Source organism: Camelina sativa, chromosome 17 (assembly GCF_030686135.1).
Source record: "Camelina sativa cultivar CO46 ecotype springtype chromosome 17, ASM3068613v1".
In the NCBI taxonomy this organism is placed as follows: domain Eukaryota; kingdom Viridiplantae; phylum Streptophyta; class Magnoliopsida; order Brassicales; family Brassicaceae; genus Camelina; species Camelina sativa.
Window position 1 is genome coordinate 8,481,461 of NC_141896.1, and position 24,138 is coordinate 8,505,598.

A 24,138-nucleotide genomic window follows, 5' to 3' on the forward strand; every position below is an offset into this window, starting at 1 on the left:
TCTTGTTACTCAATATCATAAGTCATAACTAAGGGAATCGAAATCCTATATATGTGATGCAACAATTAACAAAGCATATATGAGTTCAAAACCACACCGCGATACAACCCCCAAAATCTATCTTAATAGAAGAAGAACCATATGATTAGATGCATTCTTGAGTTCATTGGAGTCCTAAAACATATCTTATGTGATTAATCAAGAAATTTTTAATAAACCATAAACTCAATGTTGCTAAAACAATTCATGCCAAATTTATAATTCTCTCCGCAGCCAATATGCACTACCAAGCAGCGCATCGACCTTCCTTTGCGGCTTCTCACGTCGTTGATTTACATCACTTGGTGGGTGTACAATGTACATCAATAGAGTAAAATGGAGATAAAAGATAGAAAATTGTATTCTTTTTTTTGAGTCAAAAGATAGAGAATTGTATTATGTTCGTTCAATCAGTAGGTATAAAACCTAGTCAGTAACTTTTGTTTTTAGTTATGTTTTCTTCTTTAGTTCCAAAAGACACATTTTCTTTGTCATGAATGAACCCAACCAACATGGAATCCTTAAAATTTAAAACGCATAGATGTATAGATGTAGACATGCCCTCACTTCATAGACATGACCCCTCCTCGTGTAGAATAAACACCACATATCAGATTTTCTCAAAACATTATCTAACTAAATCTCTGAATACTGTATACCAGAGTCAAATTGTTTACAATCTCCGACAACAGTTGCAAGCAAAGCCATGGACAAAAATCATCAACCATTTCAAACCAAAGCACAAGGTGACGTATCCAAATACTATTCTTATAACCAACTATCAATTTACTCACTTTGTATTTGTCTAAACGCTCGGATCTATTAGATTCTCAGTTCTTTGTTCTTATTCTCAGTTCTTGCAGAAAATTTTGTGCATGATTCAACCACACTCATTGACCAAACAGGAAACTCAAACCAGAAACCCGACCATTGGCCAACAATTATCCTCTGCATCATCTTCGTTATCACTGGTCAATCCATAGCCAAACTCCTCGAAAACTTCTACTATGAACAGCTCCAACGAATGGACTACAACTCAAACCGTCAAAACAAGGGCGTATGGACTCAATCTCTCCTCCAAACCGTTGGATTCCCTCTCCTGCTCATCCCTTTATTTTTCTTCACCACCAAGAAACACAACAATCAACAACCTCCGATCACCTCCTCCGATCGATCCACAATACTTTCTTTCTCCGGTTGCATCGGAATGCTCTTGACGGGTCATGGAAGTCTCTCCGGTAAGGGAAAGCTCGATATCCCCTTTAGGGTATTCACTCTTATCTACACAACACAGCTCTTCTTTACACCTGTTTTGGCCGCCTTCATCAACAAAATCAAATTCAACCGATGGATCATCATCTCCTTGATCTTAGCAATCGCCACCGGAACTCTCACTTCCTTCTCCTCCTCATTCGGCGGCGAGCCAGATAAAACAGAGGAGAGTTACGCAAAAGGCTCATGGCCAGCTCTGTTATCCGGCGTTTACTTCTCTCTCATTCTCTGTACTATAGAGAACGTCTTCAGACGTAACGAATCAACCACTAGAAAACAGAGCTTCTCCTCTGTTTTTCTAGTCGTAATCTTCTCCTCCTTCGTCGCTACAGTCATCTCCGTCGTCGGTTTGCTGATCTACGGAGAGCAAGACGATTTGAAGAGGGAAATGAACGGATTCTTGAAGGGGAAAGGTGCGTACGTGATGACTATGGTTGTTCAAGCTGTTTCTTGGCAGATCTATTGGGTTGGGATCGTGGGACTCGTTTTCTCTGTCTCGAGCGTTTTATCAAATGTGATCAGCGTCCTTACGTGGCCGATAGTGTCGGTTCTAGTGGTGGTCTTCTTCAACTTCATGGAAGATAAATTTGATGTCTTCAAAGGTTTCGCCTTGATCACGGCTGCCTTGAGCGCCGCAGCTTACTTCTATAGGCTTCACAAAGAGAATCGTAACTAGTGACGTGGAAGTTAAGATTTCATGGTATTATACTATTATTTGTGTGTGTGTGTAATGTGTCACCTCTAAATGTATATTTTATTCGTGAATTGTAAGTCTTTAGCTTCATGAGAGAACCATGATGGGGACAAGCCTTCGTGTAGCCTTTAAGCCTTTTCACGCTTCACAGGGAGATTTGTTTCTCTCTGCCTCTCTTGTTTGAAGTTTGGTAATGATTCGGCTATATTGTACGTAAAGATGACTAAACCAAAAAACAACCTTATGTGACTCTGTACAGTTAAGACTATATATGTTCTGAAGTTGTAGGGTATAAGAGAACATACTGTACTTATCTTTACTCCTCCTCTGTTTTCTAAACCCACAGACCTGACTCTGTTTTCTGTTCCTCTCACGACAAATCTGTGAGTATTCTCTTCAATGCCACAACGAGGTCTCATATCAACTTTATGCATTACCACTCCTTCCACAGCCACTTGACCTAATAACGAAACAGAGCAAGATCTTTGCATAAGCTAAGCTTAAACATTAAGATTCAAGAACAGATTATAAAACATCAAGATTCACGAAGAAGAAGAAGACTAGCTCACTAATTAGGCTGAGGCCGTTTGAGTTCTTTAGGAAATTAAGTTTCGACTATGATGCATACTGGGTCCGGTCCATAAAAATTGCATGCTGCTTTTAGCCTTTTAGGGAAACAAACAAAGGTGACCACTGGTTCTTGTTTTCATTGACCATATTGACTTTTAGTATGCTTATTGTTGAGAGTCTGTCATTTCCTTTATTTTCATCAGAATTAACGAGTATCCTCCACATTTTCTCTGATAACAACGTCAACAGTTAGAGTAATGAATGTTTGTATTCCCAATCCCCATCCTTTAATTATACTATGTACGATCATGTAGCATAGCATAACTGTCATTTGTTTGTGTGTTATAATATATAGTGTTAGATGTGTGTATGATATCCATGAATTTAATTGACATTGTTGGTAATAAAAAGTCAAACAAACAAAAATCTTATAAACTTTGAATAGTGTAACTAGTTTTCACTTTTCAGTTGACTTATAAAAATTGGTTGAATGAAAAAAAAAAAAAAAAACAAAAAAACTGATGACTTATCGATGCAATTTAAATGGTATAGATTTGTCGGAATTATACAACCTTCATAAATTTCAAAATCAGTAAACGAAATAGTCTAGTACGTACTTGATGAGTTCTAGTGTTAAGTTGGAAAAGAAAACAAAAAAAAATTAATAACCAAGGAAGTTGATTGACTGATGTTTCTTGAAAAACTTTTGTCATTTGCGAACAAAAAAAAACAATTATGTAATTATTTAGTTGCCAATTTAAGTATATAGGCTAACCAATCCAGTAAGCCTGCAACTTTAGTATAAATGAACGTTATAGCTGAACAAATCTTATATAATAAGAGAAGGTTTTTTCTAACTTTGCCTAAGAATGTGACATTTGGCACTCTATATTTGTGACACATGTCATTCTTATTAATTTTAAATTTAACATTCTAATTTTTTTTACTTTATTTTATTTGTATCTTATATAGTATGTTAAAAAAATATTATTGTTGTATAGTTTGCTTTTTGAATTTCAACATTGTTACAAAAATATCTTCCTTCCATTTTTTAGTTTTAGCATCTAATATATTTCATAATGAAATCATACATCACAAAACCTAAAAAAAAAATACTGATCAACCCAACTAAAAAATATAAACAAATTGAAACCAAATAAAAATAAAAAAATCGTTTAATACTTTTAAAGTAAAAACTGAAACCAAATTAACTTATGATAGACTAATTTAAAAATATAGAAGATTTTCAAATATATATATATATATATATCATATTATATTCAATAATCATAAATAATGTATTAAAGACACAACTCAAATTTGTATTTAATAGTATTATATAAGTTACAGTTCTGTCTTTAAAACATATGTACTAAAAAAAATGGTATCATAACATAATTGTTTTATCTCCCCCAAAAAATTATAGAAAACAATAGTTTCAAAATTGTTTTATTGTTAATTATACTATTATTTTAAAATTATTAGAAATTGAGATAATTTATAGAAGAAAAAAATGTATATATTAAATTTGACACACTTTTATTTTCATGAATTATTATAAAAAATTAGTTAGACTTAGAGTATAAGATATATGTTTTGTGATATCGTTTTAAAATCAGGTTTTTTCTAACTTTGCCTAACAATGTGACATTTGATACTCTATATTTGTGACACATATCATTCTCATTAGTTTTAAATTTAACATTCTATTTTCTTTTTGACTTTATTTTATTTGTATTTTATATGGTGTATAGTTTGTTAGAAAAATATAATTGTTATATAGTTTGCTTTTTGAATTTCAACATTGTTACAAAAATATCTTCCTTTCATTTTTTAGTTTTAGCATCTAATATATTTCATAATGAAATCATACATCATAAGAACCTAAAAAAAAATACTTATCAACCCAACTAAAAAATATAAACAATTGAAACCAAATAAAATTAGAAAATGGTTTCATACATTTAAAGTAAAAACTGAAACCAAATTAACTTATGATAGACTAATTTAAAAATATAGAAGATTTTCAAATCTATATATATACAAATCATATTATATTCAATAATTATATATAATGTATTAAAGACACAACTCAAATTGTGTATTTAATAGTATTATATATGTTATATAATAAGAGAAGGTTTTTTCTAACTTTGCCTAAGAATGTGACATTTGGCACTCTATATTTGTGACACATGTCATTCTTATTAATTTTAAATTTAACATTCTAATTTTTTTTACTTTATTTTATTTGTATCTTATATAGTATGTTAAAAAAATATTATTGTTGTATAGTTTGCTTTTTGAATTTCAACATTGTTACAAAAATATCTTCCTTCCATTTTTTAGTTTTAGCATCTAATATATTTCATAATGAAATCATACATCACAAAACCTAAAAAAAAAATACTGATCAACCCAACTAAAAAATATAAACAAATTGAAACCAAATAAAAATAAAAAAATCGTTTAATACTTTTAAAGTAAAAACTGAAACCAAATTAACTTATGATAGACTAATTTAAAAATATAGAAGATTTTCAAATATATATATATATATATATCATATTATATTCAATAATCATAAATAATGTATTAAAGACACAACTCAAATTTGTATTTAATAGTATTATATAAGTTACAGTTCTGTCTTTAAAACATATGTACTAAAAAAAATGGTATCATAACATAATTGCTTTATCTCCCCCAAAAAATTATAGAAAACAATAGTTTCAAAATTGTTTTATTGTTAATTATACTATTATTTTAAAATTATTAGAAATTGAGATAATTTATAGAAGAAAAAAATGTATATATTAAATTTGACACACTTTTATTTTCATGAATTATTATAAAAAATTAGTTAGACTTAGAGTATAAGATATATGTTTTGTGATATCGTTTTGAAAATCTTCTATATTTTTAAATTAGTCTATCATAAGTTAATTTGGTTTCAGTTTTTACTTTAAATGTATGAAACCATTTTCTAATTTTATTTGGTTTCAATTGTTTATATTTTTTAGTTGGGTTGATAAGTATTTTTTTTTAGGTTCTTATGATGTATGATTTCATTATGAAATATATTAGATGCTAAAACTAAAAAATGAAAGGAAGATATTTTTGTAACAATGTTGAAATTCAAAAAGCAAACTATATAACAATTATATTTTTCTAACAAACTATACACCATATAAAATACAAATAAAATAAAGTCAAAAAGAAAATAGAATGTTAAATTTAAAACTAATGAGAATGATATGTGTCACAAATATAGAGTATCAAATGTCACATTGTTAGGCAAAGTTAGAAAAAACCTGATTTTAAAACGATATCACAAAACATATATCTTATACTCTAAGTCTAACTAATTTTTTATAATAATTCATGAAAATAAAAGTGTGTCAAATTTAATATATACATTTTTTTCTTCTATAAATTATCTCAATTTCTAATAATTTTAAAATAATAGTATAATTAACAATAAAACAATTTTGAAACTATTGTTTTCTATAATTTTTTGGGGGAGATAAAACAATTATGTTATGATACCATTTTTTTTAGTACATATGTTTTAAAGACAGAACTGTAACTTATATAATACTATTAAATACAAATTTGAGTTGTGTCTTTAATACATTATTTATGATTATTGAATATAATATGATATATATATATATATATATTTGAAAATCTTCTATATTTTTAAATTAGTCTATCATAAGTTAATTTGGTTTCAGTTTTTACTTTAAAAGTATTAAACGATTTTTTTATTTTTATTTGGTTTCAATTTGTTTATATTTTTTAGTTGGGTTGATCAGTATTTTTTTTTTAGGTTTTGTGATGTATGATTTCATTATGAAATATATTAGATGCTAAAACTAAAAAATGGAAGGAAGATATTTTTGTAACAATGTTGAAATTCAAAAAGCAAACTATACAACAATAATATTTTCATGAATTATTATATTAAATTTTCATGTAACAATGTTAAATTTGACACACTTTTATTTTCATGAATTATTATAAAAAATTAGTTAGACTTAGAGTATAAGATATATGTTTTGTGATATCGTTTTAAAATCAGGTTTTTTCTAACTTTGCCTAACAATGTGACATTTGATACTCTATATTTGTGACACATATCATTCTCATTAGTTTTAAATTTAACATTCTATTTTCTTTTTGACTTTATTTTATTTGTATTTTATATGGTGTATAGTTTGTTAGAAAAATATAATTGTTATATAGTTTGCTTTTTGAATTTCAACATTGTTACAAAAATATCTTCCTTTCATTTTTTAGTTTTAGCATCTAATATATTTCATAATGAAATCATACATCATAAGAACCTAAAAAAAAATACTGATCAACCCAACTAAAAAATATAAACAATTGAAACCAAATAAAATTAGAAAATGGTTTCATACATTTAAAGTAAAAACTGAAACCAAATTAACTTATGATAGACTAATTTAAAAATATAGAAGATTTTCAAATCTATATATATACAAATCATATTATATTCAATAATTATATATAATGTATTAAAGACACAACTCAAATTGTGTATTTAATAGTATTATATATGTTACAGTTTGATTGTCTTTAAAACATATGTACTAAAAAAAAATTGGTATCATAACATAATTGTTTTATCTCCCCCAAGAAATAATAGAAAACAATAGTTTCAAAATTTATTGTTAATTATACTATTTATTTTAAAATGATTAGAAAATAGAGACAATTTATAGAAGAAAAAAATATGTATATTAAATTTGAGACACTTTTATTTTCATGAATTATTATAAAAGATTAGTTACTTAGAGTATAAGATATATGTTTTGTGATATCGTTTTAAGGTTTTTTTTTTCTAATTTTGCCTAACAATGTGACATTTGACACTCTATATTTGTGACACATGTCATTCTCATTAATTTTAAATTTAACATTCTATTTTTTTTTACTTTATTTTATTTGTATCTTATATAGTTTGTTAAAAAAAATATAATTGTTGTATAGTTTGCTTTTTGAATTTTAAAATTGTTACAAAAATAATAACCTCACATTATATAAAAACCTCACATTATATTCAATAATCATATATTGTATTAAAGACACAACTCAAATTTGTATTTAATAGTAGTTTATAAGTTATATTTTGATTGTGTTTAAACTATATGTACTAAAAAAACACATAATGGTATCATAACATAATTGCTTTATCACCCTATGATATAACAGGAAAAAGTAATTTCAAAATTTAATTTATTGTTAATCATACTACTTATATTAAAATGACTAGAAGTAGAGACAATATATAGAAAATAAAAAATATATTAAATTTCACACACTTTTATTTTCATGAATTTTTATAAAAACTGGTTAAACTTATAGTTTAAGATATTTGTTTTGTGATATTGTTTTAATAAATTATTTTAAAATTGACTTATCATATATAAAACTATTTTTTGTTAACTATTATTTTTAGATGATGACAATAAAACGATCTTACACTTTTCTTTCTTGACTACTTATCAGTTTTTTATTTTCCAAAAAAAAAATAATAATAATTTATCTTAACTATTAACGAAAATACCATATATAGTTGATTTTGCTATAAGTAATGGTCTTATTACTATAGTAACATACTGTTTAAATAATTTCAACAATACATTGTAATCAAAAATATTTAATAATATTTACTTTAACTTTCCTCTTTAAATTGTAACATATATAAGTAATAAATTGTAAATGCACCGTAGTATTATGAATATTATTTTTCTAAGACATATATTAACAATTACATTTATACATTTCATATATAATTGAATAAAAACTTTATTTTATATCAAATTAATAATGTATACATAAACCACGCATCGCGTGGGCTACTTTCTAGTATATATATAAGAGAGAGATAGAGATCGCGAGAAGAGAGAACACATGGCGCGAGTCAGACTCACAACAAATTTGGGAAACTTCCATCTTTTTCTGATTATCACTTTAACATGTCCTAAATCAAGCAATCTAAAACAATAATAATGCAGCTCTTGTTAACTAATGCAGACTCGCTACAGAATTTGGGAAAGTGGATGATTAAAGCTTCAAAGAAAGAAAAAAACGGTAATTTTTTATAACGATCATTATTGACAGTTTCATCAGAAAAAACTCAGTAATACAAATAGGCACCAAATGCAAGTTATATAGCCTAATGTATATATAAAAATGATAAATTTTTGTAGAGAAGTAGTTGGTAAATACCCTCCATTTACATTCATCCACACCAATCAATACTCACATGTAATGTATTGTCCTGATGTTTTTTCTTGACAATAATTATTAAACCTAACGTCCGATCTCCCACAATAAGTCGTCATCTCCATGTGAGAACGACAACTTGTGTATGATTGTCGATTAAAACTTCTTCTATTAGTATATATTCAGTCCGATTATATTACCGGAAGGAACATGAGTTTCAATGCATAATATACGTGCAGAAACACAAACTAATGAAATTAAGTTTATGTTAGGATGTTATATATGCAAACAAAAAAAAAAATATTAGTTTTGATATTTTTAATATGAAACACTAGAACAATATATAAGAGTGGAGTTACATTATAAATTGATTGACAGGCGGTAATATTTTCATGATGAAATTTCCTATGTATTATCTTTTTGATGTATTATGTGAAAATATTGTACTGTGTATATACCAAATGGTATGCAAACTAATGATGCTTTCTACTGTTTTGCTGCACAAACTGCATTGGGTAACATACTTTTTTTTTTTCTTTTATAAAAATAGAATTCAAATTGTTTGCTCAATAGAACACGAAACCTGGTTAAGTCCTGTTTTAGATCCGGCAAGCAAACGGATAAACTGGGAAAAAGCAGCTTCGAGTTCAACACCAGCCAGAAAGCTAATTCACTATCAAACCCCAACCCTATTTTTATACTACTACAGAAGATATATACTTTTTAAAACCCTATTTTGTACAGAAGATCAAACATTTTTTTTTTAACATATTCTTTTTCAGAAAGACAAAGAAGTTATGTCGATCGCATTGGGAAGATCAAACATTAAAAACAACAAGCAGAAGATCAACTTGAAACTCTGACACTAATTCAACAGTGGAGTACTCATCTTAGCTCGTGTCTCCCCAAATTTATTTTTTAAATAATACTACCAATAATTTCTCATTTATCTCAAGGAAACGTACGGTGTGCATGTTAATCAGTACTCACAAACCCTAGGTAGGTACACGACAAGTCACCATATTGTCCGACAACAACAAAAATACTCAAATAAATCATCTCTCGTACTTGTAGATCACTGATAATTATAAGAGTATTAATAATTAACCATAAACGTTTTAAAGATTTAACATCTTCATACGTTGAGATCTCAAGATCTAGGAGGTGCAAAGAAAGGCGTACCGGCGGCGACAAATGCGTTGAACGGAGCCGCAGTCGCCGCAGTGTAAAGCGATGAAGTGTCAATCGATCCGTTGTTACTGTTAACGACTGTCACGGCAGTTGTAGTAGCGGCTGAAGCTGTTGAGTCCAAGAGGTTAAGATGGTGTTGAGAGGTATCGGCGGTGAGGTTTGAACTGTAGCGGTGGTGATCCGATGGACCTTGGTCGTAGAGTATGCCTTTAAACACGTGTCCTCCGATACTCACAGCCGTTTGATAAGCATACTCTTCGTCTTCATCGTCGATTGAGCTGACTCTCATACACCGGAAAACCGCCGGTGAGCTTATCTCCGGTGGCATGTGACTAGTCTCTAACCCTAGTTTCATTAAATTTAAAATAAATAATTACTTCAAAATCTAAAACAAAACCTATGCTTCTATATATGTAGACAACATATAATTAACATATGTCTATTATTACATCAAAGTTTCGATTTGGGTAATATATGGAAAAAGAACCAAACCCTTGTAATTAAACAAAACCCAAGCTTGGTATATTTCTACCCAAGAGTATTGATTTTAAAGTCAAACAAATCTTGGAGAGTGGGTTAAGCATAGTAGGCTCATGAAAACCGTTTACTAAAGAATAGTGACTAAAAAAGTATTAATCAAAATCAAACAGCAAAAAATAAAGCAGCAAAATCCGGTGGACATCTATTCACAATCAAATACCATTGTAGCTTTCTTGTCAAACCATTTCATAATCAGATCTCATAAAAAAATTGTTTTTTAAAAATATTTTCTAAATTTGCAAAAAGATTTATTCGATGTTAAATAATCAAAACCTCATCGACCCATACCTGAAGAATTAGCATTAACCACACGGGTGCAAGCAAGAGCCGAGCCACCACCACAACTGTCATCTCCACCGCCATTTTTCTCGTTCTCTCGGTCATCATCACCATCATCATCCCCACCGCCTGAGCTAGTAGCGTCTCTTATCCGTTTAGCTGGCAAAGCAGCTAACTGAGCCAGTCTCTCACGGCGTTTAGCAGCCGGGACCCACGTGCTCTTCACGTGTGTTTGGCAATCAAACCCTCGGCTCTTACAACAAGTACGACATCTCATATGAGGACAATCTTTCTTGGCTTGATTCCCACAGTCTTGGCAATTCATGTTTCCTTGCCTCGTTACCGTAAACCCTCCCGTAGAGGATCTCACCGGCGCCTCATGATCGGAGACGACGTTGAAGTACAAACTCCGATTAGTACTCCGGTTATTGTTATTGCTACCACCACCACTTGGGACCATACCAAAAGAGTAGAGATTTGTTGGAGCAGCAACGTGGTTTTGTTGTTGTTGAAAATATTGAGGTGGCCAAATCTCAAAACCCTTGTTGTTGTTGTAGATCTCGTCTTTGTATAGATAGAGATAATTGTTGCTCTTGTCTTCATTATGATCCTTGTCTTGATGTTGATGATCTTGTTTGTTGTGATCTCTCCCTCCTAGATAGAACAATCCAGCCATTTCTTCTGCTTCCACTTAATACAAACCAAAAGAAATTTAAGAGAGAGAGAGAGAGAGAACTTGTGAGAGTGTTTTGGGGTTTGTGAATAAATTATTTTTTGGGGATTTGAGTTTACCTTTCTCTTTTGCTATCTAGCTCATTAATTGCTAGCTAGACTTGGAGAGATATGTGTTTGGTCGTATTTAAAAAGGAGCAGATTTGGGAGCAGATGAGAGAGTAATGATGATAAATGGTGAGGAAACTTAAGAAACTGCTGCAAACGCCGCCAAGGTTTTATTGCTTCTCTTCATATCATTTAAGACATTGTCTCTGTCATCAAGAACTCAAGCAATTTACTGCTACTGCTGGTTTTCTCTGTGGGTAGAAAGAGAGAGAAGAGAGATAGAGAGAGTACTATGAAGATCTTCTTCTATGGGGCACTTTCTCTACAGTTGTCTTCCAGTTTCAATGAATCCCCATCACAATAAATATCACATAATTTTAATATTCATATGCATATATTAATAAATTCGTACTATATATATCTTTATACAATTAAATTTGTTATGCCATAGTATTTTTTTCCCTGGCTGGAACTTTTATAAAAGAAATAATTCGAGATGGCGATTTTTATAGTTATTGAATATCTTACAGAAATTTAATTATTCAAGAAAATTTATATACATGTATATAATATCAGTTAAATAAATCAATCACCAAACCGAGCTTTTGTTGAAGTCGCATGTTTAAAGCTAAGTCCGACAGGCCGGATCACTTCGAATTCAGAACACTGGTTGGATTTGAAACCAGCTAAAAACGTTGCCGCTTAAGAAGATGGTGTGATTAGACGGTCATTTGACATAATTTTTTACCGGACGTGATTGGAAATGTTTATTCTTTTGATCAAACGGTGCCTCGTGCGGTAATATTTTAACAATATATGTGTGTGTCCTTTGCCTCTTTTATTTTTGTCGGCAATTGCTTCATTTGGCTTAATCAAGAGATTAGTTAGACTCCACCAAAACCAATACTATTTGGCTGAAATCAAATTCTGAAAAGGAAAAAAAAACTTTATCATGGTACGTTATTAAACTGAATCATATGTAAGTACAGTTATTTATTTTTGCTGTTTTAAGATTATTTTTTTTCTCTTTGATGAAATATAATTAAATTCTTAAGTGAAATTGTCTATACTTATCCAAGACCAATAATCCAATAATCTCTATATTGCTGGGGTATTTAAAAGCCGTTCATGAGTAATTCATGCGCAGATAGATTATCACTATAATAAGACTGAATAGCTGAGTTTCCATAATTGAAACTTTAAAAGTGCTGTGAAAATGCGGTTAAACAAAGTAAATTATATACAGTGAATGTGCAGTTTAAAATTAATAATTGCTCGACAGCAAACCCTATAAAGTCTAAGTTTTAGGTCACGAGTAATAATAATTATCAACCAACGGATGGATAGGATCCATTTCGGTCTCCAAGTCCAACCAAACTACTCCATGCGATGGTTCAAAGGTTTCAGAAATATAAATATCATATATAAGTTTGATCTGATTAAAATTTATTAGATCTTTTATTGAGATACCTCTTATAAATCCGTGAGTTAACTAATTCGTGGTATAATTAAGTAACCCCTGGCCATATCATATCGTAGGCTATAAACTATAGGAGAAAAAAAGTAAAACAGACACCTTTTAATTGGCGTGAGAGTGAGACCAAACAAGCAAATCCACTCCGAGGTCTTTGATCACATGGAACCGCGTGATTTAGCGGCGCAATTTAATGTTAATTAGTATGTTTTGCGTCATTTGGTATTAATTAAACTAAAGTCGATAAAATTTCCAGTCAAAAGTCATAATAGTAAATTAGTACAAATGGCATATCTGATCCCAAAAAAAACGAGAACTATTGTTAAATTGCTTATATCATCCATTATAATTGGTTAGTAAATAAGACATCTTATTTTTCAAGTTATTTCTAATGTTTTTTTTTTTTGTAATTCTAAACGGTTGTGTTACTGGTTCATATATAGCTAGTGGTACTGATTTATAATTGTTTGTAAATAAAATCGCTCTATAAAATCACATGCATGCATAACTAATTGATGTAACCCCGATTTATGACTATACCGTTTTCTCTAACTAATAAGTACTGATGTAAAGTGGTATGTTTAGACAGTCCAAAGTCACGACTCAACTGAGATTTTGACTTCTCGTAGATGTAACATAGAATCAAATAACAACCGACAATTACATGGTAAAAATAATGAAACGATGATGTAACTTTCCATAATATCAAATAACAACCATAAAGAAAAATTAACATACTGTATTTCGTTATGGGTTTCGACTTATATGGGTTATTTTGGTACTATTGGCTTGCGTACGATAGTAAAGTTGATACGTAATTACGGACTCAAGGCGGGAGTTTTTTTCTTTGGTGGACTAGATAGTAAGTATTTTTAATGTATTTTTATTAGAATTGAAATCATGAACTCCTAACTTCGATGACTGGATCTTCAATGATTAAACTAGTTGCCTAATCTCTCTTTTGTCTTTTCTTTAGAAAATTTTCTTTATGTTTTTGTTGTGCTCGATGAGGCCTACCTTTGTTTTGTGTTTTGTCAAGCGTAATTCTCTCAATACACGGATTACGAATATATAAAGTCGATAGAATTTTTTTTCTTCTTAAGGATGATGTTATATATAATGCATCGTGATATTCTCTGAATTTTCCAAAGAGGATATGATTGATAAGTTGATACCACTACGGTTTGCCCCAAAACAAAAAAAAAAATTGATAACACTACGAAATGGCAAAATGGCGAAATTCTCTCAGTACACTGTGTGAAGGGATTTTCTTTTATTATAGTATTTAATTTTCGTAATGAAAAATAATTGAACTTTAACAAAAACATATATGGTAGGTAGCTTTTCATCGTTCAAAATTTCACCATCCATTAGTTAATGTTATTTTCACATCACATTAGTTAATTTTAGTTTACGATCTGTCCTATTAAGAAATTTACTTCGGAATGACTGTCCTATGAATTAGAATCCTAGGCCATGAGATTCTATTGCATGATCAAATGATGAAAGTTCCCAATGTTTTCGAACCATAGGGATCAACATTTTGGTGGTATTAGACATTGATTTGCAATTACGAAACAGCCTAACTAGCCATTTTTTTAAAGATGCGTGGGAAGTTTTTTTAGTGAAAATTTATATTCTCTTTTTGTTAGAGATTGTATTTTAAAGATTTGATGCATATAAATAACTAATTTTTAATCATAAATATATAACTTTTCACACAAACACTTTTCTATAATTACTAACCAATAACAATTTGGTAAATTCAGCTTTTTCATTTTTTTTTTTTGAAGTTTACGGAAAATGTAACTATAGAACATTATTCTTGGTGTAATTAAGAAAAAAAAAATCTAAATATCAGTTTATAGGGAATAGACTATGGAGGAGTATAACATATTAAAATGGTAATGAAAAAAATACAAATGTTTTGCGTGCTCAGAAATAATTATGGCAAATGATATAGCATATAAGGCAGTGTTTAGTGATTACATAACAAATGATTATTGGAACATGATCTTACTATGATTTGTCAATACACACACATAGGCAAGTAGAGAGTGAGGACTGTGGGGTGCATGACTTGTTTGGGGAAATTTATATAAGAAGAGAAGTCCAAATTATTATGTCTTTTGTCTTTCACCCTCGAGCCTTGTGCTCACCCTTCACTTCCTCTCTCTACCTATATCTCTCTCTCTCTCTCTCTTAAAAGTTAAAACTAGAAGTCAATCATTATCTTTGATAGCTAGTGTATCTATGTCTTTTTTCTTGTTTAATACTGATAACAAAAACGATATACTGAGGTACTGTTTCTGGCTAAAGTATCTTACTGATGTACTAAACTATCAAGGATAATGATTGAATTTAAGCTGAACAAAAACTTTAGATGAATACGAAAGTACGTACACATCTCGATTCTCTATCGTCTGTTTGTTTTTTAAGGATGCAAATTATCTTTGAAAATGAGAGGGTTTTTATTCACCCCAAAATCTTGGCCAAAATTAGAGTTTCTACTTTTTTTTTAGTTGCTAAAAACACTAACAAATATGAGTTTAAATTTGTTACAAGTAATGATAATCGAAATTAGTTATTGTTTCTGTTAGTCTAAACTATAAATCGATTTTCGTTGGATACACTTTTTTTTTTTGACCACTAGGAAAACTTTCTACCCGTGATAGATCTAAAAATTTAGTTTTATGATTCAACCAAAAAGTCTTCCGAATTTTATTTTCTTAAAACTTACTGTATATTTTAATAATGATTCTAGTCCTGGTAGAGCGATATTGGCTTGAAATGCTAGCTTCCTCTAGTCTCATTGTAATTATGTAATTATACGAAGAAGTTGGAGATGTACATGATAAAATGTCCCTTCCGTAATCCGTATGATGTTAGGCGAAAATAAATGAGTGTACGTTTTGTTAAAACTAACATAAGATTCATGAAGGTTCCACATTCCTCAGTGACCATCAGTTTTTAATCAAAAAGCAAAATGATAATTATGCTCTTTCCGCCTCGAATGGCTTTTTGTCTTGTTGAATATATAAAGGAATGAAGTGACTCAAAGCTTCTTGGTAAAGTTAAGATATATAAAATGAAACTTTATTCGTATATAGTATATGTGAAGACACGAAAGTACTCTATAATATACATTTTATTAAGAAATTTTAAAAATGCATATATATAGATATGTATATATATATATATATATATATATATAATTGAGAGAATCTGTTAAACTTATTTAAGAAAATGTTAAAGGATTAGCTAAATTTGACAGCATGCTAATATTTGGGATTCGATTCGATCCGATGAAAGATATCACTCCCCATTGGACGAGCTATATATCCAAAGTTCAAATTCAATACTATGTCGGGGTGAGGTGATCACTCCAAGAATCATTGGCTAGACAAACCCATGAATTAGAAGAAGAAAAAAAAAACTCAAAACTTCCAAATATATATATTTGGAAAATGTAACTCCTTAACTAGTAGCTAGCTCATACAGTTCTATACACAACAGATATTTGAAAATAGAGATACTGTATATATAAGTTGTTTGTGGACCAGTGGTAGTGGTAGTGAAGTTTAAGTTGTGGTTGGACTTGGATAGGTGAGAAAAGTAAAGTGAAAACAAATAATTAAGGAAGAGGGCTAGTTCTGAAACCCTAGACGAAAGCAACACTGCATTGCCAATAGTAGAAACAGTGCGATCACGAGATTCAACTCATTCCTACTTTCTTACTTCTTAGTATCCACTCCACTTGTAGAACTAGCTAGCCCCCCTGCCACGTGGTCCTCTCCTCTTCTTTTAGCTTTATGGGCCTTGTAGAGCTCGCCGGCCCCATTTGCCCATCCCATGCACATGCATCACAATATGCTTTTCTCTATATTTTATACATATACGAAACTACGAATACTAGCTAAAGTACCTCCTTGTCAAGGAAATGTGTCTCAAAATCTCATCTTCAAGTTCTGCTGGTAGAAAGTAATCTATTTAAAATCTTAAATATATCCGACTCGAGAAAACTTGAGCACTTGGTTATATATATCATATATATATATATATATATATTAAAAATATTGAATATCTAACATAATTCTAATTAAGATGCGACAAGTATTGTCTAAATGATCATCTTAATTATAGTACAAATTGTTTCTAGTTTGTGTATAAGAACTGAGGCCCTCAATCAGAAAGCGGTTGCATTCAATATGATAGAATCACGTTTGGGTAGGATAGGAGAAGTAAAAATGTTTTTGGTTTGTAGTGTAGGAGACTAGGAGTAGGGTTTAAACGTGAGCTCTATATAAAACGTAGAGAGGCATATATAATACAGAGAGTGTGCTTTAAAAGAACGGACCGGCTGAAGAAAAAGATAATGTTGTTGTCTACGTAAAGGTTACAAAGTATCACTGTCACGTGACCACCACCATTTCTCTTTTCACATTCAAAAACAAAATAAAAATGTAAATATATATATGGACATGAAAGTTATTGTATGATATTGATTATTCATATTTAAAGAGTTTCATATACTAGTTTTGTAAACTTATACAAACCAGTAGTTAATTAAATCGTAGAAGAGAAACAAAAACTCGTGTGACGAAAATTTTAAGATTACTTTAGAACGGAACTAGCATCTGATTCAGTTTGTGAGATAACATCGAGATTAATTTTTAATATTTTGAATATTCAGATATATCAAAAAAAAAACAAAATTTGTCAATACGTAACGTACAAGTGGACCAGACTTGAATAGCTGAGGCCCATGTTCTAATTGCAATCTAAACTGGGCTTTACGGCCCGTTAAGTTTTTCTCCATTTGCATATTTTTATTTTTATTTTTTGGGGGAGAAAGAGATTGCGAGTTAAACCCACACATCCATGATCCATCTTCGCAAACTGGGTAAAGTAGTTGTGTGTTCTTGTTGGCACTGTGTTTGTTACTTTCTCTCTTCGATGAATCCTCTCGGGCAAGCTTCTTTGATCATCCTAGCTTTGATTCGTCTCTAATTGTAAGTTTTTTTTCTGTTTCAATCTATTTATTCATATTATTGTAAGTCTGCATCATCAGTTACTCTAGAAAAAGTAGAACCTAATTGGATTCGTTGCTTCGATTTGGATCTCCGTTACGTTATCCAACTCCATACTTATTGAATCGGATTCTGGGATTTTGAATCGATGCTGCCTAAATTACCTCTTTTCGTATTTTAATTTAGAGGTGGAACTGAATCAGTGAAGAAGAAGAAGAAGAAAGAAGGCAACAACAATGATGCAGACTTGTTGTATCCATCAATCGTTTTGTTTCCCTCATAGGTGTGGGCATATGTTTTAAAAAGCTTTTACTTCATTTGTCTGATTTGATTCTTGAAATGTTATAGTTGAATTCTTGAATTAATAACTTTTGGCAGAATCATTCCAAGGATTGATGCATCATCATCCATTGGGATTAATAAGCTCCCTAAGCAGCCTTGTCAACTTGGGTTCATCAGAAAAACTCAGTCATTTGGGATTTCGAATCTAACACGGCAAAGAAGATTATATGTGAACTTGAATGCTAATGATGGTCACCCATCCATGTCTATGTTAGAACAAGAAGAAGTAGAAGAAGAAGCATCCGCTGAAAACAGCACACAGAGTCCGGGAGCTGAGCTTCCGTTTAGCAAATGGTCACCTTCTAAGTACATTTGGAGAGGCTTATCAGTCCCTATCATTGCAGGACAAGTCGTTCTCCGGATTCTTAAGGGTAAAATCCACTGGAGGAACACTCTTCAACAGCTGGAGAGAACAGGACCCAAATCTCTTGGAGTTTGTCTTCTCACTTCTACATTTGTTGGTATGGCTTTCACGATCCAGTTCGTTAGAGAATTCACTAGACTAGGTTTAAACAGATCCATTGGAGGCGTCTTGGCTTTAGCCTTCTCTAGAGAGCTAAGTCCAGTCATCACATCGATCGTTGTTGCTGGACGAATGGGAAGCGCGTTTGCAGCTGAGCTAGGAACAATGCAAGTCTCAGAGCAAACTGATACACTCAGGGTTTTAGGAGCTGACCCAATTGATTATCTAATCACACCAAGAGTCATCGCATCCTGTCTGGCTTTACCGTTTCTGACACTCATGTGTTTCACTGTCGGTATGGCTTCGAGCGCTCTACTCTCTGATGCGGTTTACGGGATCAGTATTAACATAATCATGGACTCTGCTCACAGAGCACTTAGACCATGGGATATTGTGAGTGCCATGATTAAATCTCAGGTCTTTGGAGCTATCATATCGGTGATTAGTTGTTCTTGGGGAGTAACCACTACGGGAGGTGCTAAAGGTGTTGGTGAATCTACAACCTCTGCAGTTGTCATGTCTCTTGTTGGAATCTTTATTGCGGATTTTGTTCTTTCTTCCTTCTTCTTTCAGGGTGCTGGCGATTCTTTGAAGAACTGTGTTTGACAATTTTTTTTTTCCATGTCTTCTGATGTTCGAAAAGATGAAAGGAACATCATTTTAGAAAACAATAAAAATTTGCATTCACTTGCACTTTTATGTTATGCTATGATCTTATGAAGAAACATTTTACTTGTCAATGCAGAACAAAACTATTCTTCAATTTAGAGAACGACTTATAACATGAAATTATTCCAAAAATATAGTTAGTTTTGAAAAATGAAATGAGAATATGGATTGAAACAAAAAAGGAACATAAATTTTTTGGAAAATAACGTTGAAAGTAAAAATGCTCTGGCCCGACCTCGACTCATCTCTTCACCTGCGGCTTTGCATAGATGAGTGTATTTGATCATACTCTCTTAATTGCTGCATCGAAACAGAAGGTTTAATACGAGTCAAAACGTCCTCAAAATGAATCTTCTTGATCCTACGAGGTTTCGAGCAAGTCTCATCGTCTCGAGCCAGCAAACCAGCTTCTTTAACCAAACCGACAAGATCAGCCCCACTAAGATTCTCACAACCCTCCATTCTCGCTATCTCATCCAGATCAACACTTGAGTCTAAAGGAACCTTCCTCGAAAGAGATTTTAGAATCAAACCTCGTTGAACAGCGTTTGGAAGAGGTAAATAGATATGTTTCCCAAACCTCCCTGGTCTTGTAACCGCAGGATCAATCTCTTGCGGTCTATTCGTTGCACCAATCACAATCACAATCACACCATCTCGTCCTTGTCCACCGCTCAGTTCAGCGAGCAACTGATTCAGTGGCCGTTCAACAACCCAAGCACCTTCTCCTGATCCACGTTTTGTTGTCAATGCATCAAACTCGTCGAGAAAGATAAGGCACGGCGAACACGACCTTGCGCTGCTAAACAGCTCCCTAATCGCTTTCTCAGTCTCTCCAACGTATTTGCTCAGAAGCTGCGGACCCTTGATGTGAATATAATTAACTCCTGCTTCGTTAGCCACGGCTTCGGCTACTAATGTTTTACCACAACCAGGTGGTCCATATAGCATAAAACCAGTCTCTGAACAGAACTCAAACCCCTCGCACTCTTCTGGATGTTTCAACGGTTTGATTATATGACGATAAAACTCTTTTCTTATATGATCAAGACCGCCTACATCTTCCCATGTTACACTAGGTATAATAGAGAACCCTTCTCTTGTTGACGAAGGTTTAGCATCTTTCAGTGCTTCCTCAAAATCCGAGGTAGTGTAGAAGAGTTTCTCCATCTCTTCAGCTGGAAACGCACATGGCTGCATACTCAACAAATGATCAATATCAGTTGAAAGTTCTGACGCTCTTGAATACACACATCTCTCCGCTGCCACTTTTGCAGCATCCTTAACCAAAAGTGTTAGATCTGCCCCGACGAATCCTGACGTCTTACGAGGTACCATTGCCATATCAAAACCTGGTTCAAGAGGACGGTTCCGTGTTATCAAAGAAAGAATCTCTTCTCTTGCCTTCTCATCTGGCACACCGAGATAGATCTCCTTGTCGAACCGTAGTGCCCTTCTCATAGCTGGATCAAGAGCGTCAACTTTATTTGTAGCTGCAATAACAATAACATGACCGCTAGTTTCGAAACCCGCCTCTTTCTCCTTTTGAAGCATGTACTCTCGATCCATGCAACTCATCAACTGTGTCAGAAGACGAGTCTCCATACCTTTCTGATGATTCTCCCTCTTTGCTGCAATCGCGTCAATCTCATCGATAAAGATAACAGAAGGAGCCTTTCTATACGCTTCAGAGAAGAGCTTTCTAACATTCTCTTCAGATTCACCCGCAACACCAGAAACAAACTCAGAAGCAGATTTCATGTTAAAAGGAAGACCAGTTTCAATACCAATGGCACGAGCCAATGTAGACTTGCCACAACCAGGTGGACCATGAAGTAAGATCCCAGAGATTGGCTTCTCTTGAAGACGTTCATAGATTTGAGGGAAAAGCAGAGGAATCTTTATACGCATTGTTAGGTCATGCAATATATCCTTTAACCCACCAAGATCCTTAAACTTCTTACCTTCGTTATTCTCTGTCTCTAATAATTCAACTTCATCAGAAACCCTAATTTGTTTCCGTGTATCATACGAAGCCCTGAGATTATCATTTGTCAAATCAAACTGTGGAGTTGACTTACCACTATCATCTAATACATTTCCATCCACGGCATCAGACCACGAGGAACCTGATGGTGAAGCTGTGGCGGCTCTCTTCAGTGATTTTGATCTTCCATTGCTTTCTTCTTCGTATTTACCGCCTACGTTCCTGGATTGGAGGATTTGGTTGACGTTAAGCAGGAGAACATGACGACTCAATCGAGCCCATTCACGGTCCTTTGAACGGAGCTCGTCGACGATTTCCTCTGGTGCTGATCCCTTCTCAGATGATTCAAGAACTAGTTTTTGGAATCTCCGATTTGCAACGCGGCCGCTCCGACCTCTTTTCACCATCGCCGGCTTTGGTATTTGTCAGATTTAGGTTAAATTGACCTAGTTCTGTTCTGTCGCTTGAGAAGTTTTTTTATAAACCATGTTTTTGCCGCGTTAACTCTTATTGGGCTACATAAAAAAGCCCACTAATAAACCATCCATTAATCCACTACTAAAATTAAATATAACGAATAATATAAAAATAAACCATCCATTAATTCACTATTGGTTATCGTCTTTTTGGTCTAATTCAAAAATTTTAGGAAACAGATTTTGGATTTTAACATGAATCTACCAAGTAAGAAAACAATAAAAAGAAAATAAATGGGATGGGTTTTTTGGGACGTGCATGTGCATACATAATTGCAGTGGCAGGAATATTAATTGAGAAAGCCTTAATTGGTTAGGGTACTGTCCTTAGTCCTTGACGTTTGCATTATATTGTCCTTTTCACGATCTCATCGATATGCTGCCCTTTTTGGTTTCTAATCATCGATTAATCTCAGGCTCTCATGTTTATAAATTGATGTTGAAATTGGAATTGCAAAACAAGTACGACGTCTTGGCTCTATCAACTGTTTGCAAGCATTAGCGTTTGCGTACTTAATTACGTTCAGTTTAAGTATATCACATTTCTTTTTCTTTTTTTTTCTAAACAAAATACGTCGAATTTTGTTTTGTTCCTTATAATGAAGTACTGTGCTACTGTTGACATGCAAAGTAACTATTATACCTAAACTGAATTATCTTAAAAGTATTGAAATTAAAAATGTATGTCGAGTTTAAGGACATATGTTGACAGCTGAATCATATTTAGGGCTACTTGTGTGACCCGAAAGTTAGTTAGAAAAATTTACAATTCGAATCCAAGTTGAAAGTTAGATACAGCCTCTAGTGCGACTAATGTGTGCCATTAATTTGCATTCACCAAAGTTCACCAAAGTTTTATAACATTTTAGGGATAACGTCCTATTTCCCCATCAAAACTATCTTATCGTACTAGATGGAGCCGGAACTTTGACATCGTCGTAAGTATCCACAAAACAAGATCTCTCAACCTATATATCTCCAAATCTAAAGTTCTCATTTACTTCTCCATATTTTTTGGTTTAATCGATTTACAAATTAAACCGCTAGAAAACCAGTCAAACCAGATATAAAACATAGTTTAAAACCCGATTGACCTTATAAACCCGACCCGGTCTAAGAATTTTTATAACCCGATCAGAAATTCTCAAACCTAAGAACCCTAAAATCATCATTTTCTAAAATCATCATTTTCTAAAATCATGAACACCGTCTCTTGCATTGGGGCAATATGTTTCAGGTGGGTGCATAAACCCAGCCAATTTCCTACCAAACTCTCGCTTATCCACCACTGGCGCCAAGAGAAGCCCTCGTGACTTCCACATTCCAGTAATCATTTGTGTTCTTAATTGATTTTGGAGTTGAAAAAAATTTGTAATTTGAGAATTTTTTTTGCAGATTTTATCTTCATTTCTGATCGGATTTGATGTGTTCTTGGTTCAGTGAACCATGATTCCAATCACCAGAACTTGAATAAACCCAACTAAGAGTTTTGGAGCTGCAATCGTCTATAAAAAAGGACCACGTGAATCTCCATTATATACAACAATTATGATTGATCTTTTATGTCAATTTGGTTGAATTGTTTATTTGATTTTTCTTGGATGCAGTGGATTTTCTGGGTTGGACGGACCATTCATCCGAGCAGCCTTCATTAGCATTCAAAAGCAGAAGCTGATTTATTTTTTTTGGGTTTTTAGAAGTTCACAGTTGCTTTATCTTTGTTTGTATTGAGCTTTGACATTTTTGAGATCTGGTCATATTTGTTTAAATGGATTTTTCTATTTCTTCTTCTCTCTGGGTTATTTGATGTGGATGATCTGGTTAAACGTTAATGAAAATATGATATAGTGTTCGTTGAGATGGGGAAAAGAGATTTAAAAAATAAAAAAGAATTGGTGATTTAATTATATAAACGGGTCGAAATCAGGTTGAAATCGGTTTACAACTTTTGTTAGTTGGTTAGACAACCAATAAACCAATAATTAACCAATTAAACCTGTATTTATGGAGAAATTGATGAGAATTATGGATTCAAGGAGATTTAGAAATAAAATTTTGGATTTGGAGAGATATA

At 32.2% G+C, this 24,138-nt stretch overlaps 3 protein-coding genes, 1 long non-coding RNA gene and 1 pseudogene across 6 annotated transcripts; 3 read left to right on the top strand and 2 right to left on the bottom strand.

The window, feature by feature from the left end:
* Positions 1 to 596: 596 nt before the first annotated feature.
* Positions 597 to 2,223, top strand: LOC104756322 (purine permease 14-like). Its single transcript, XM_010478898.3, has 2 exons — positions 597 to 785; positions 894 to 2,223. The coding sequence occupies exons 1-2, from the start codon at positions 746 to 748 to the stop codon at positions 1,985 to 1,987; spliced, it is 1,134 nt and encodes a 377-aa protein (XP_010477200.1). The 5' UTR covers positions 597 to 745; the 3' UTR covers positions 1,988 to 2,223.
* Positions 2,224 to 9,743: 7,520 nt separating this feature from the next.
* Positions 9,744 to 12,361, bottom strand: LOC104756323 (protein SHI RELATED SEQUENCE 7-like). Of its 2 annotated transcripts, none has more exons than XM_010478900.3 (3): positions 11,636 to 12,361; positions 10,853 to 11,524; positions 9,744 to 10,369 (listed from the first exon to the last, which is right to left on the bottom strand). In XM_010478900.3, exons 2-3 carry the CDS (start codon positions 11,517 to 11,519, stop codon positions 9,984 to 9,986), a joined length of 1,053 nt encoding a protein of 350 aa, XP_010477202.1. In that variant the 5' UTR covers positions 11,520 to 11,524; positions 11,636 to 12,361; the 3' UTR covers positions 9,744 to 9,983. The 2 variants fall into 2 exon arrangements, with proteins under 2 accessions (XP_010477202.1, XP_010477201.1); XM_010478899.3 differs by having other exon boundaries at positions 10,853 to 11,533; positions 11,636 to 12,072.
* A 5,573-nt stretch (positions 12,362 to 17,934) lies between these two features.
* On the top strand, positions 17,935 to 19,672 carry LOC104756324 (protein TRIGALACTOSYLDIACYLGLYCEROL 1, chloroplastic). The gene is made up of 3 exons (XM_010478901.3): positions 17,935 to 18,109; positions 18,314 to 18,410; positions 18,506 to 19,672. Exons 2-3 carry the CDS (start codon positions 18,364 to 18,366, stop codon positions 19,536 to 19,538), a joined length of 1,080 nt encoding a protein of 359 aa, XP_010477203.1. The 5' UTR covers positions 17,935 to 18,109; positions 18,314 to 18,363; the 3' UTR covers positions 19,539 to 19,672.
* Positions 19,673 to 22,036, bottom strand: LOC104756325 (cell division control protein 48 homolog C pseudogene; annotated as a pseudogene). The gene has a single exon (XR_015587050.1). The product of XR_015587050.1 is annotated as a cell division control protein 48 homolog C pseudogene (transcript).
* A 1,228-nt stretch (positions 22,037 to 23,264) lies between these two features.
* On the top strand, positions 23,265 to 23,922 carry LOC147923418 (uncharacterized). The gene is made up of 3 exons (XR_015587630.1): positions 23,265 to 23,390; positions 23,460 to 23,586; positions 23,672 to 23,922. It is a non-coding gene; the product is annotated as an uncharacterized LOC147923418 (long non-coding RNA).
* The last annotated feature ends 216 nt before the right edge of the window (positions 23,923 to 24,138 follow it).

Excerpts from the sequence above, each read along its gene's own strand:
- LOC104756322 (XM_010478898.3), top strand. The coding sequence starts at position 746 with ATGGACAAAAATCATCAACCATTTCAAACCAAAGCACAAG. Across the intron at positions 786-893 it reads ATTTCAAACCAAAGCACAAG|TTCTTGCAGAAAATTTTGTG; the intron begins GTGACGTATCCA and ends TCTTATTCTCAG.
- LOC104756323 (XM_010478900.3), bottom strand. The coding sequence starts at position 11,519 with ATGGCTGGATTGTTCTATCTAGGAGGGAGAGATCACAACAAACAAGAT. Across the intron at positions 10,370-10,852 it reads GGTTAATGCTAATTCTTCAG|GGTTAGAGACTAGTCACATG; the intron begins GTATGGGTCGAT and ends TAATGAAACTAG.
- LOC104756324 (XM_010478901.3), top strand. The coding sequence starts at position 18,364 with ATGATGCAGACTTGTTGTATCCATCAATCGTTTTGTTTCCCTCATAG. Across the intron at positions 18,411-18,505 it reads TCGTTTTGTTTCCCTCATAG|AATCATTCCAAGGATTGATG; the intron begins GTGTGGGCATAT and ends AACTTTTGGCAG.